This window comes from Sceloporus occidentalis, unplaced genomic scaffold (genome assembly GCF_023333645.1).
Source record: "Sceloporus occidentalis isolate IW3139 unplaced genomic scaffold, rSceOcc1.0.p SCAF_6, whole genome shotgun sequence".
In the NCBI taxonomy this organism is placed as follows: domain Eukaryota; kingdom Metazoa; phylum Chordata; class Lepidosauria; order Squamata; family Phrynosomatidae; genus Sceloporus; species Sceloporus occidentalis.
In genome coordinates this window covers 99912329-99926999 of record NW_028316986.1, presented here as the reverse complement: position 1 = coordinate 99926999, position 14671 = coordinate 99912329, and the positions used below count along the sequence as shown (strand labels likewise).

General features: G+C 35.2%; 1 protein-coding gene across 8 annotated transcripts in view; it reads right to left on the bottom strand.

The window, feature by feature from the left end:
• Positions 1–1564: 1564 nt before the first annotated feature.
• Positions 1565–14671, bottom strand: part of FAM184A (family with sequence similarity 184 member A) — a 118197-nt gene continuing 105090 nt past the window's right edge. For 2 of the 8 annotated variants that reach the window (XM_089530490.1, XM_089530495.1), the window contains 4 exons: positions 11221–11338; positions 9428–9532; positions 5078–5277; positions 1567–3528 (listed from right to left, as the gene is read on the bottom strand). In XM_089530490.1, coding sequence (XP_089386616.1) covers positions 3447–3528; positions 5078–5277; positions 9428–9532; positions 11221–11338 — 505 coding nt within the window. In that variant the 3' untranslated portion in view covers positions 1567–3446. Of the gene's footprint in view, positions 3529–4174; positions 4268–5077; positions 5278–9427; positions 9533–11220; positions 11339–14671 lie in introns of those variants that run through there. The other 6 variants (XM_089530494.1, XM_089530493.1, XM_089530491.1 and 3 more) reach the window with 6 other exon arrangements.

Sequence of the window (14671 nt, the reverse complement as noted above, 5' to 3'; positions counted from 1 at the left end):
TAAATGTTACATCAAGATTTTTTTATCTATATCTTGGTGGAGCAGGATTGGTTATTTCTTCCATAATTTTATTTTGCTTCACATACTGGTGCAATTGTGTTCCTCCCCATCCCAACTAATTATGTACAATCCTCCGTCACTGTACCAAGTTAGAAGGGGAACTTCACATGCAAACAGGTAATTTCTCCACAATTTCTAAGCTAAATTTAATAATTAATAATAATAATACTTATTTATTTATACCCTGCTCTTCAGCCAACACTATCAGAGCGGCTTACAGTTTGTTAATTAGACATTTCAGAGATGTGTATGTGTATACACACACATACACATCTCTGAAATGTCTAATGAACAACCTATAAGCCGCTCTGATTTCACAGTAAACAAAACATTCCACTAGATATTCAAGAAGGTAAAGGGGGCTGGATCCAGTCCCCCTCCCTGCAACTTCTCTTACATACATCTGATGAAAAGGATTCTTTTATAAAGGATGTGTGGAATTAGCTGCTATATACTTGATCTGCTGGACTCAAGCCCCAGCCTAAGTGCACAAAAGTAAAATACTGTACAATTGTATTTCAAATGTATGAAAGCTGACAACTGTTTATAACACACTTACAAGACAATGCTGCCTCAGGGCATTTGAGGAGAAATGATATAAAACCCATTTTATACAGTGTCCTGGATATTTAAACTTTTCACTGTTCTAATTGGGCTAGTTTAATTGTTTTTTAAAGTGTTGTTTTAATGTGTTTATACATATTATACATACACACACACATATATATAGTGAGCCGCCTGGGTCCAACTTGGGAGAAAGGTGAGATAAAAATAAAATAAAATAATAAATATTCCTAACCATTGCGCTGGTGTATGTGTGTTTCAATAACATATGTTTTAACCTACTTTATTTTTTTCTGTTAATTTTTTTTAACTTTTGTATTTTGTTAATTTTTAGCAAAATGATTTTTAATTGTTGTAATACAACTTGGAGAAAAGGTGGGATATAAACACAACAACAATAGTTAACAACAATATAAAGCAAATGTTTAGGGTCAACAGGGTCAGGATCTTTAAAAATAATAATAATCGCTGAGCAGCATTTTGCTTGTGTAACTGGACATTTCACTTCTTTCATCACACTGTAGACTCTTTCACCACTGAAAAGTTTCTCACAATGGTTGGGACACACTCAGGAAGACTGTGAGGTATGGAACAGAATGTGCTCCTAAATGTGGGTATCTCTGGCACATATGGTGGTTGCTCCTTGGGTAAAATGATGAAAGGGTTAGTCATTAGAAATTTGAGAGAAACTCACCCCTCCCCTGGGTAATACAATAAAGAATAACAGTATAATTCAAGCTCTGATCCTAAATTAACAAAAATGTAAAAGAATTAATATATAGAAACTTTGTATCAAACATTTAAACACTCATCTGCAGAATCTTTCCTATTCTCTGATGTACCTCAATCTGTAAGGAGAGGCAGGAAATATAAATACAATTATTATTATTATTATTATTATTATTATTATTATTATTTATGGAAGAAGGAAGTATAGCAATGGAACTGTCTTTCCTTGTTTTCATGGTGGAAGACTGCTGTTTGAAGACAAAGTCTACTTGCATAACACATAGTAGGAAGAACAAAAAGCATTTTAAAATTAGAAATTTGAAGTGAGCACTAAACATTGCTACACCCAGGAGCTATATATCCATCTCATCTTTAGTACTATACTAATCAAGTGATATGGTCACCTCAGAGAAGAAAAAGAAACAAGACAACAAATACTTCAGAACATCATAGCAAAATTATCCAGTGTGTTTTATTTCATGTAACAGCCAAGAAATCTGACTTTGATTCAATATGGCTTTCTTTTAGTGTAAAGGCTGCGTATACTTACAGTTAAATCCATAAACCATAGAGTATCTGCCAAGGACTGCTTTAGAGTAGCAGCAGATCATTAGAACAGTGCTTCCAGTGAAGCTTTCAGGTTGAGTTTACAAGAGATATATTTTTAATTTTTTGATTTAGAATATTTTATATTTTTATATGAAAACATACAAATTATTCTTTTATACATATGCTAAATATAAAACTTATTATTTTAACTAGTGACGGTACCTTTGATTATTATGCTCCTGTATAACGGGAAGACATAGTCAGGACTTCAGCAGATAATGAAGAGCTATGTTTAGTATCTAAGGATAAAAATCTTATTTAAAATAACCAAGCAATCTCCCCCTTCCCCCCTTTAAAGATACAAAGATCAAATCTTAATGTACATTCATAAAACAAAGAAAAAATTCTCCCTGAGATTACCAGTGTTGATTACATTGTGGTAATCTTGGAATTAACAACAACAGCATCAACAAAAGTATATAAACCAGATTTGCCAGTGAAATACATCTTCTCTGGAGATAACTTTTATAACTGTAAGACAGGTGTAACAGAGTGGAAAATGAAGTTCACTTTCTGTATGAAAAAGGTCACATGGTCCCAGTCTTAAGTTTGTAATGGAAAAAGGAACATTTCCCCTTGCAAATTAAGTATGCTGGAGCTCTAATGAACACTTTACATGGTTTGTTATGTATAACTGATTTAGCACTATTTTTTTCTGTAAAGCCCAAGTTTTGTCCAAAGGATGATAATGTCCTCAAAATGCAGATTTCCATAAATTATTCTTCGCTTACACAGCATGACATAGTGTAGTACCCCAAAATCTTCTAAAGAGCATTGTAAGTATTTATAAAATATTTATGCCAAAATTTAGATGAAATTCACCAATAAAATGTAGTAATTCTAATTCCTAGAGGGCAGATCAATCGTAGAGAAGAAATAAGGATGCCTTTAAAAAACAAACAACCTGCTCTTAAATTCACTCAGTTCTAAAGGCCATCTGCTATACTACTATATGCTTATTTATTTTGCATTCTTCAACACTTTTAGAGTAAACACAATTTTCAAAGTCAGTTCTACAAGATAACTAAATAAAAATTAAGGGATTTAAATATTGCCACAGTCTGATTGTTTAAAAACTGTTGCCAGTTTATTTTGTATACAATAACCATGCAACTGATTGCATATGGGGAGGGCAACAAGAGAGGAAAGCCTGTCCTGAACCAAAGAAAATATGTATTTATAGGAAAAGCGGAAGGAAGCTGTAATTTTCTTCTATGAAAATTTATTATGCAATAATTACAAAGTTTAAATATTTTTTCATTTTAAAATAAAAATAAGTGTCATTAAGCACATTTATATTACCATGTCGAGTGATTCCAACAAATATCACATAAAATACAGTGCATTTTCAAATCAGAGACAAATACTTTCTCATTCACAGTGTTTGACATATTACAGGGAAGCTTGTTCACATAAGGATTTATTTTAAAGTCATGCTCTTATGAACAGTCCACACCACTCTGTGCCACACACAAAATAATCTCTTAGAACGTGAAGTAACGGGCAAACCATTCCTGGCGTTGCGGATCTGGTGAAGCCACTGGAGAAGCTTCATTCTGAGGAGGGCTAAATTCATAAAAAGAAAAGAGAGACTTAACCCACAACCAATGGAGAAACTGCAAAAGGCCTAGAAAAAGCACAGTGAAGCCAATGCACAGTTAAGCACAAAATCTACATTTACAATTAATATATCACCCCTGAACAGCACATGATTTAATGCCCCTTTTTTCTACCTCTGATCATCCACTCCATTGGAGAGCATCAGCAGCACAAAGTCACTAAGCCACATGACAGGGTGGAAAAACAATATTTTGAGAAATAAAAAATGAATGGATTGCTGCTTTTGTTTAAAAATGTAATATTGTGGAAAAAGTTTTTTTTTTTGGGGGGGGGGTAGATCCTCTTTTAGCATCCTTTTCTTCTGATCATGTTTGTTGCCAAAAGTATGATGCAAGCATCATACTCTTAAAGACATGCTGAATGATTACTTGTCCGTAATGGAACAATTACATACTTTAAATGTTTCGTAATGCAAATGAAATACTGTAGTTGCATGCACATGGAGAATGAATACATTATAACAGGGAATCTAGTGCAAAATGAACATAAACATACATTCAAAATAAATCTGCATGATATAATTTCTATATACAATTTAATGTTTCAGTAAAATGAAACTTGTGGCTATTAAAATTAAGAAAATAATCCCTACCGTTTTGAGGACAATACAAGGCACGAAATAATTTGCAAATGGAAACTCCGGCATCACAGTCCATGAATTCATGCACATGCATGTTAGTGACGCCTGAACACACAAGCATATCACATGCGTAGGGAAAAAATAAGGAACATTACATATTACAGGTATTCCACTTTGCCTTTAGAAATAAAATGCTAGTACTTTGTAATCTAACTATTCGATCCCCTGTCCCCAGATCTATTTTGGAGGCAGCAGTGAGATGGAATTAAAAAGCAGGATGGAGAAGGCATTTACTCTCTCCAAAATATGAAGCATTACACATTTTGGTCTGGTAGTAAAACTCATTTCGGCATTTCCTAAAGCAAGCTAAACTTGAGTATTTTAATGCTGAAGCACAGCATTAAATGATGCCTAATATATGCACATACTGACATATATTCTAAGCTTGCTTCCAACAAAGATTTTTCCCCCTGAGGTAAGGAAAAGGAATAAAACAATACACATTCATCTAATAAGGTAAACAGTTTTGTCAGGGAAGAATCACTTTTACACAATAATGAACTTTATTATGGGGATTATAACATGTTATAGCCAGTAATTACACAAAACATTTAACACAATTGTTCATTGATGTAAACAATTGAAAACACATGAACTGTATTTGATAGTGTACCTCCTTAAAAATTTAAAAGGGTTTTAGACAAATTATGCAAGGAGGGGAATCACATTAAACAGGTTTTACAATAAAAAAGGGATACTGTAAAGAGGCTTAAAATATAGTGTGAAAATTAGAATTTCAAAATAAAATTTGTACTCCGTGTTCATCTAAAGACAGGTGGGGTTCAGCTAAAAAGAAATCAAAATTTTCTCCATGTTAGGAAAAACAAAAACAAAAACTGGTGAGGCAGTGCTCACCTCAAAACCGTCTTGGGCTCTTTGTGTGGTATTGGCTGTGGAAGTGGTCTGCTGCTGTTGAACTCAATATCGTGGATGGGTGAATTAGGAATAGGGTCCAGGCGTTTAGCATGTCCATTGCCCACTCCGCTAGATTCCAGAGCACTTAGATTGGGGACACTCACAAACCTGTTTGCTGATTTATCATTCTTCTTCTTTTGCTGCATTAAAAATAACAAATGTGAGGAAGGGCCTATACAGATGAGGCAACTGCTGGTGGTGGGTTTCAAATTTATTTTTATTTTCCAGAATGCTAAAGCTTAGGGGGTATTTATTTATTGCAATTTTACCCTGTTGCATTTGGAGTAATTATCCAGATGGATATGAAAGGCAAATGCTTCAGTCACTTGAATAATATTAAAGCTAAGCTTTAAATAATGTTAACACATTTAGTCTGTATTGAAATTATTGCAGCAAAACAATGGGAACTGCTTCTTTGTTACTGCTAACACAGTACCAGCCCCAATTCACTAACATCCTACTGTACAAATGTAACAGGAGAATATCATAGCATAATTTTAAAAACATGTTAATTCCTAGTATAATTACAGTCATCTCCTTAGCCCTATTCAATTGAGCTGAAAACTGGATTGCAAGCAAATTCTGTACCAATGAATTTCATTTCTAAGGAAAAATTTAAAAAGCCAGAAAGAAGGAACAAAATTGTCAATAAAAAAGTATATTAAAACATTCATTTTCAACTATATTGCTTCTCTAGATAGAACACTTATTCTGAAAAATGCAAGTTTAAATTAAATGGCAACATTAGTTCTAAACAGGAATTAAGATAATCAGAATCCAAACTGGAATGCTGTAAATGATTCAGGAAATAATGGGCTTGATTAGCCTTTCCAAAAATCTATCAGATTTTTTTTTAAATCAGGTTGTAGCTTCTTCTTTTTTAAATTTGGAAAATGCATCCCAGAGATGTTTTTATCTATGGAAATGGAAAGAACATTATAAGAGCCATACTGGACTAAACTAAAGGATTATCTAGATCAGCATTCCATCCCCATAGTGACCAACTAGGTGGCTATGGAGGGCTCACAGGAGGACATAAATGTAAGATTATCTTCTTGCGTATCTCCCCAATGCCTGCTACTGAGAAGCACAGCTGTCATGACCAGTAGCCATTCGTAGAATAACTATTCATTATATTTTCAAGTTCTGTTATCTTGTCATTTTTACATTGTTACTAAAGCACTGGTTTTTGTAATTAGTTTAAAAGGATTAAAATATAGTTTCCACAGAAAATCTTGTTCAGAAAAAGTCCTTTCAACTGTCATTCTAATATTTTTGTTTCTACATCTTTTCATTATTTCCGTTTGATTTGTTTGGTAAATAGTGATAGCCTCTTAATTTTTCATTTCACTGCCTCTTTTGATACCCACACAGTCAGTTTCTTTTAAAAAATGTAAGTGGTAATGGAGGCTCTAATTTCTGCTTTCTTTGCTTTATTTTTCCACTTTCATTGTTATAAAGCTATATTGCTATAAAACTATAGCTGGAAATATAGCAATATAACTTTACAAAAATGAAAGTGGAAAAAGAATACTATAATTATAGTACTATAGTACAACAGTATACATACTGTTTAAAAATCTCCCAAGAAGGAGACTCTACCATACTCCGAGGGAGTGACTTCCACTATTGAATAGTTCTTATTGTCTCGAAGTATAAATAGTATAAATATAGCACAACAGTACAAGTAATAGGGATCTAGGGGTCCTAGTATACCACAAGTTGAACATGAGTCAACAGTATGAAGCCAATGCGATTCTAGGCTGCGTCAACAGAAAGATAGTATCTAGAATCTAGATCAAGGGAAGTAATAGTGCCACTCTATTCTGCTTTGGTCTGGGCACTACAATTCAAAAAGGATGTTGAGAAGCTGGAGCGTTTCCAGAGGAGGGCAACCAAAATGGTAAAGGGTTTGGAAACCATGCCCTATGAGGATAGACTTAGGGAGCTGGGTATGTTTAGCCTGGGGAAGAGAAGGTTAAGAGGTGATATGATCGCCCTGCTTAAATATCTGAAGGGGTGTCATACTGAAGATGGAACAATGGGTTCAAATTACAGGAACACACTCCCTCTGACAGTGGTGGAGTCTCCTTCTTTGGAGGTTTTTAAAGAGAGGTTGGATGGCCCTCTGTCAGAGGTGCTTTGATTGTGAGTTCCTGCATGGCAGCTGGTAGACTGGATGGCCTTTGAGGTCTTTTCCAACTTCATGATTCTGTTTTGTATGAAAAATGAAAAGAAAAATGAGTGAAATAAAATCATTAAGTAAAGCTTCCACATCCATCAAGTGGAAGCAAAAGACTGACACTGGTGGAAAATAAGAAAAATGTTTCCTGAAGCTATTTGTTACTAATCCCACAGTCCTGATCAACTAGAAGCAAAGTCAGGAAGAATCTACAAACAGAAAACTTATATATAAATGACTGGAAGTCCTGAAAGTTTCACTAGTTATTTATGCTGCTTACAGCAGATGAGCTAGTGCTACATTTCTGTTTTACCCGGAGTGGCCACAAATCAATTTGATAAAACACAATACAGAAAAATGTGACCATGGCATCTTTATTCTCTCCAGTGGGCAAGTATCTGTAGTAACTTCTCTAGGCAGCTATTCTGTAAAAAGACAGGACTAGAGTGAAGAAACATTATTATTATTATTATTATTATTATTATTATTATTAGTAGTAGTAGTAGTAGTATCCTGCTCTTTTTTTAAAAAAAAATTAAGTTCCTGCCAAAAGAATATAAAAAAATAATGATTCTTTCCACTAGATGGCAAAAATGCTCCAGTCTTCAGAAACAGCCTTAAGTTTTAGAGAAAATGGGCTGAAGTCATTGATAGTACTTTCACATGATTTACAGTCACAAAAATAGTTACAGTCACCCTCCACATTCATGGGTTTGACATTCACTGTTTTGGTTATTTGCGAACATTAAACCCTGAGCTCCTCCCACCTTGGAAAGGCTTGAGAGATGCTTCTCCCATGTCCTTCCAGGAGAGCAGGGGCCAGAGGAAGGGAGAGCTCTGTTCCCTGAACCCCTCCTGCCCTGGAAATGGCTGCTGCGTGCGTGTGTGTGAGGTTATTTGCGTTTTTTTCCATATTTGCGGGGGTCTTGTTCTCCTAATCCCCGCAAATGTGGAGGGCCAACTGTATTTGGTTTATGTATCAAGTCAGAATGTCAGTTTATCGATATTATCTGTTACATTTTCTTTGGTCCCAACAAACACACTACCTAACTGTGAATTTTGTAAATTTTCTTTTGGGCCAACAAAATTGGCTTCTTCTCCATATCAGATGTGCTAGGGGCAAGGTTTTTTTATCCCATCAATAATGAATACATATTCCGTGCACAAGAAAATGATCAAATGGAAGGACTTTTTCTGTTAATGGAGGGGACTTGGATCTTGTGCTTACTCCAGATGGAGAAAAGCAGGGAAATAACTTTGGCCATTTTCTGGGTTCCTCTCCAACTCTCAGTGCCAATTGTCACACTGTTCTGGATGGAACCCCATGTCTGTAGAGGAGAGTTTCAAGGGGCAAAGGTGGTGGAGGAGATACTGGCAAAAGCTGGTTTCCTGCCTTCCACACACTGGAGTCAGGTTAGTGGGAGTTCCACTCCTGGCAAGTCCAGATCCAACACTAATCATGCAGGGATTAACACAGAACGGGAGAGGAACTATCACAGGCCTCCACTATTATTAGGACAAACATATTTTATGTGCACTGAATCCTAACATGTTATACTAATATATTAGACAACTAATCACTACATATAATTAATGTAAACAAGTGAATTATATTGTATTAGATTAACAAAAAGATTGATTTTCAAGAGGCACAGTGGCAATCCAAAACTGAAAAAATTTAGCACAGGTAGATATTACTATCAACTTATTTTGAGAAACTCCTTTATCAAGGGAAAAGTCACAATTAAAAAACCAACATCATACCTTCCAAAAATTAGAACCCAATCATAGCAATTGTATTAAATATTACTATGTGATAGATACATTTAACATATTTTTCAACACCATTACAATAAGCTTCATACAAAGATATAAAATCATATGAGCCTCAGTACTCAAAGAATGCACAATAATGCATAAAACAAAGTACATAAAAACTTTGAAATTTCACTTTAAACTCTCACAGCAGAGGCTACTGGGGAAGATATCCACCTGTGTAACTTTCTTTATGGCTTTCAGAATTCCCCCCACCCACAGTTGTTATTCATTTATTCTCTTTGTTCAGTATTAGCAAGCCATCGTTTTAGCATTATAACTATGATACATACCTTCACCAGAGGATTAATAACACCAACATTAGGACTTGCATTAAACACTTTGTTGAAGTTAGTCTCCCTATTGACTAGTTCCAGCTGATAGAATTTTTTGTCATCCTGAGAAAGAACAAACAATAAAGTTCATATTGTATCAAACATATTTAAAAAACAACAATTACATTTTCTTATCAGTTATCCTGGCATATCAAGCTACTATGCTTGTTCACAAATCATTAAGAAATGTTCATATCTGAAGATGATGAATTTGAACTAAGTTCAGTAATGTATAAATAAGAGTTTAGAAGACGACAATTTTAATCCTCAGCAGTGCAACTGTTATATTCATATTGTGATTTAAGTCTAGCTGCTACCATATAAACTATTACCTAGTCCCTTATTTGGTGTAAAGCTGTACATGGGGTTATATTAGCTTTCCTAACTATCTTTGCTAGAATTTTGTGTATTGGTTTCATCTATGGCCCAACTCTCTGCTATACTGAATTCTTAGCCAGTCATTTTACCATTACACCACAGCAATAGCAAGTAAATTTCTATACCGCTTATCAGTGAACCAAGTACTCCCTAAGCGGTTTACAATGTACAAGCTGGGTACTCATTTTAGTGTCCTACAAAAGGATGCAAGGCTGAGTGGACTCTGGAGCACTGCCTGTGTTTGAACTCATGACATTGTGACTTGCAGTACATGCATTTAACCATTGTGTCACCAGGGCACCATCAGGGGAAAAAGCTACTATGCTCTTGTTGTTGTTGTCTGCCCTCCAGTCAACTTCGACTCATGGTGACCCCATGAGATACTTCCAAGCTCCCCTGTCCATGACTGCTTTGCTCAAGTCCCGTACACTCCGGGCCATTGCCTCCTTAATTGTATTCTATGGGATATTAATTGTTGCCTTGTGCTAGTATTCAATGTCTAACATTGAATCATAACTTCCTGATCGACAGTGGAACACACTCCTTCGGAGAGTGGTGGTGTGTCCTTCTTTGGAGGTCTTTAAAAAGGGGCTGGATGACCATCTGTCATAGGTGCTTTGATTGTATGGCAGGGGGTTGGATTGGATGGCCCTTGTGGTCTCTTTCAACTCTATGATTCACATCAATTGTAGTGACATAGAATACTCAGAAAAAACAGTTGTTCTCATCTTGCTTTCCCCTCCTTTTTCAGGAACCCATAGAAGGTTCCATGCTTGCAGAACCCCCCCCCCCCCCTTTGCAAAATAACTGAAAACATTAAATTATTTTTAGGAAACAAAATCATTTTGATTTTAAAGGAAGCTGCCATTAACATTTAATGTTACTTTTATTACATTTCAGCCACCATGAATGGACTGAAAAAATTACTTTCGGTTTACAGCCCCCCTTATATGAATCTTTATATGATCCTGAATGGATTGAAATAACTGGGGTTGGGCAAGGGAACACTGCTGCTTTGTCATCAGTAAGCAATTAAATGCTTACAGATTGGTAAAGCAGTATTAAGTGGTTGTAGGCTGCAGAAATAGAGCCAGAACTGAATTATTTTTGAAATGTACTGTTTTACAACTAGGGCCATCTTTAGGCTAGAAAAATGATTCCTAAACAAAGAATCAGTATTAAGAGCACAAAATCAGATACAAGAATAACTGGAATTTCTAAAGTTTATGTAACTGAAATAAAAATAATTCCAAGTATCTTGTTTTTCTTCAGACATATCTGCTCTTTATCATTGTGTTCTACTAATGTTTCAGACCTTTCAGTTTGCTTTATTTCTTGGTAGCTCATACCAAAAAGAGAACAAATTGTCTTACAATCAGTTTCTTTATCAGTTGATCCCTCTCAGTGATAAGGTCTTTCAACTCAGCAATAAGCTGCACGTCTTCTGGTCTTGATTCTCTGTTTTGATACTTTTCTTCCATTTCTTCTAAACTTTATAGGACATAAAAACATGGTTTAATAACAATACAAACTTCAAATATAATGCCATAACTTTGGCTGCATCTTCACTGAAGAAATGATACAGTTTGACACCACTTTAAACTGCCATGGATCAATGCTATGGAAATCTGGGATCTGTAGTTTTGTGGGATCTTTATCCTTCTCTGTCAGAGAGGTCTGGTGCCACAACAAACTGTAAGTCCCCAAATTCCATAACACTGAGCCATGGCAGTTAAAGAGATGTTAAACTGCATGATTTCTGCAGTGCAGATGCAGCATTTGTACTAACAAACCAACTCTATTAAGTAACAAATCACAAGGGCTATGATATAATCCCTCCACAAACATGCAGGTTTCTTCCATCATCAGCTACAATAAAGGAAATAAAATTATGAGTTTGCTGACCTCCCCCTGTCACAATCAGTAATAGAAGCCATGCAAACCAATGTTGTCTACTTCTTCAGTAAATATACACTATAGTAGATCAGCTAACATGCAAGACAGTATTGGATTAACTGCAGAGAAAACAGAAACACCACAGAAGAAAAGTAACAGTTAAATCACGAAAATTGTGAAAAAGGACTAAACAGTAAAGAAGCATTAAAGGAGAGAATGGAAATAAGCACACAATTTCTAAAAACATAGAGAAAACCCAAGAAAATAAAGCCTTGTATTTGTGGAAATTCTAATAACTTCTCAGTATAACTGCATATTAATATTTGGCATCACTCTAGTTCTGAACAGGGATTTGAGGGTGAACAAACTAATGCTAAATCATGACAAAACAGAAGCCGTGTGTATTAGGAAATCTCTTGATATGGATGGAGCTGCACACCTCATTCATGGTGACTTTGCACCCTCCTGAAGAGCCAGGTATGAAATCTAGAAGTGTGCCAGCACAACTGGACTTCATCTTTTTTCTCCCTAACCCCATCGGAACATTTGCTCTGTAGGCTCACAGTTCCTCAAAGGATATTTTGCAGGCATTACAGGAGGAGCCAATATTGCTAGCTTCCCAGTACTGCTGATGGAAGAAGTTCCAACAGTGGAATTATGCAACTGGATCCAATCTTGAATTTTATGTTCTAAGTGTAAATCTACAGTGCTATATAAATAAAGCATAATAATAATAATAATAATAATAATAATAATAATAATAATAAGTGGAGGTGCAAATGGCAACAGTGTCCAGGAGTGTTGTGATCCCCTCAATAGAAGAGACCCATATCTGTGAGACATAACTTTGGTTACATACACAATGAAACTATGTGAGGCTACTTTTAAAGAGTGTTTGGAATCTTGGTACAGAATTCAGGAATGCTGGTAGGCTCAGAACAGATTAATCTTTTCCCAAACTTACTACAATGTCTATTTCTGTGGTTTTGACCTGAGAGCCTTTACTGTGTCAGAACATGGACATCTGAAAAACTACTTGTACCAATGCAAAGCTACAAGTTTTATGATCAGCCATTGAGGGGCTGGATCATCTGGCTTAGGTAGAAGAGATACTAATGGACGGTACAGACAGCCCTAAAGGGCTGGCTTGGAGCCATCCTTTGAGCACTGGATTGGGGCTATTCCTTCCTATATGCTTGAAAAGCTTTTATTGTTGCTATTAAAACCATCTCTAGCTTCACCTAATTCTGAGCTATAGCTTTTTTAACACTATACCTCCAAAATCTAGGCCACTCTTCTATCCTCGTCTTTGGTGAGATGCCCTTTTTTCTACATTTTCAAGTGTATGGATTAGAAGTTCCATTTATTTCTATGTCAAAAATAGTAATTTCATTTAAAAGAACTTTGTTTTCTGCCCTTCAAAATTAATATAAAATTTCAAAAATGTTACCCCCCCCCATTTTCTACCTTTTACTTCCCTTAGAGGACAAAACAGACAACAAGGAGATGGAGACAGAGATAAATGGCATGAAGGGGACCAAAGAGATTCAGGCAGACACAACTGTAAATGAAAACAAGCTTCAAGCCCTAGCTTTGCACAAGCCCTAGCTTTACCTAGCTATTTCTCCACATTATGTTGAGAATACCTTGGCATGCCCCTTTGTTATATCAGTGCTGAATAGACACTCAACCTGCAGCCACTATTGTACATATTTAATGTTTCAGACTTTCAAATGTATTTTATACTGGCTTGCATAATTTTTTATCTGTTGACTAGGGCTGTAAATAACACTTGCAAATGTTCACATCTACAATGAGAAAGGGTTAACAGCTGTGAGAATTTTTTAACATTTTGGGATATGTATTTTGCAAATAAATAATTTGTAACTCGTCTTTTTTTGTACAAAAGCATTTTTGCACAAAACAGTATACTTTATGCACAAAACAAAAGGAGTTATTTGTGTATATGATTGTTTTGCAAAAAAATAAATAAAATACAGTTGGGTCTCTGTAGCAACGAATTCCATATCCATGGATTCAACTATCCATGTCTTGAATATATATGCAGTCGGCGCTTCTTACACAAAGATTTTTTTATACATGGATTCAAGCATACATGGTTTGAAAATGTTCCAAAAAAGTATACATTTCAAATATCAAACCTTGATTTTCCAGTTTTTATAAGGGACACCATTTTGCTATGTCATTATATTTAATGGGACTTGAGCATACACGGATTTTGTTATACACAGGGGGATCTTGGAACCAAACCCCAGCGTATAACAAGGGTCCACTCTGTGTGTATGTGTGTGTGTATTTATTCCAAAAAGCAAGCCTTGATTTAGTCATTTTATATAAGGTATACCATTTTACTATACCACTATATTTGATGAGATTTGAGCATCCACAGATTTTGGTATCCATGGGGGCTTCTATAACTAATCCTGAGGGCCCACGAAGGGCCCACTGTAAATGATGATTTACATACTTAGTGTAAATACAACTGTAAGTATGACAGAACTCAGTGTTTACCATTTTGAATAGGCATATATAGGATAGCATAGCAGATATAAAGGTTGGAGTATGCATATTTTAAAGCAAGCAAGAGAAAAATCTGAAAATATTTTTTAAAATAATTCATGAATTACAGGAAAAAAATTAAAAATCTACCATTTCAAAGAAGAGCCTTCTAGGACATAGAAAAAACAGAAACCTTGATAATTAATTTTGTTAATTAAATTTTATTTACCAAACATTTGGTTCTTCCTAATATGTGCCCACCTGACTGCCATTTAAAATTTTCTCAAGCATTTCTTTTCTTTTTTAAAAACATAGAATATGTGTCAGCTCTTTCTGTATCTTTTGTCCTGTAAGTTCAATATTGTGCTTATTGTAAATGTTTCCACCAAAGTTAAATATAATTGGGTG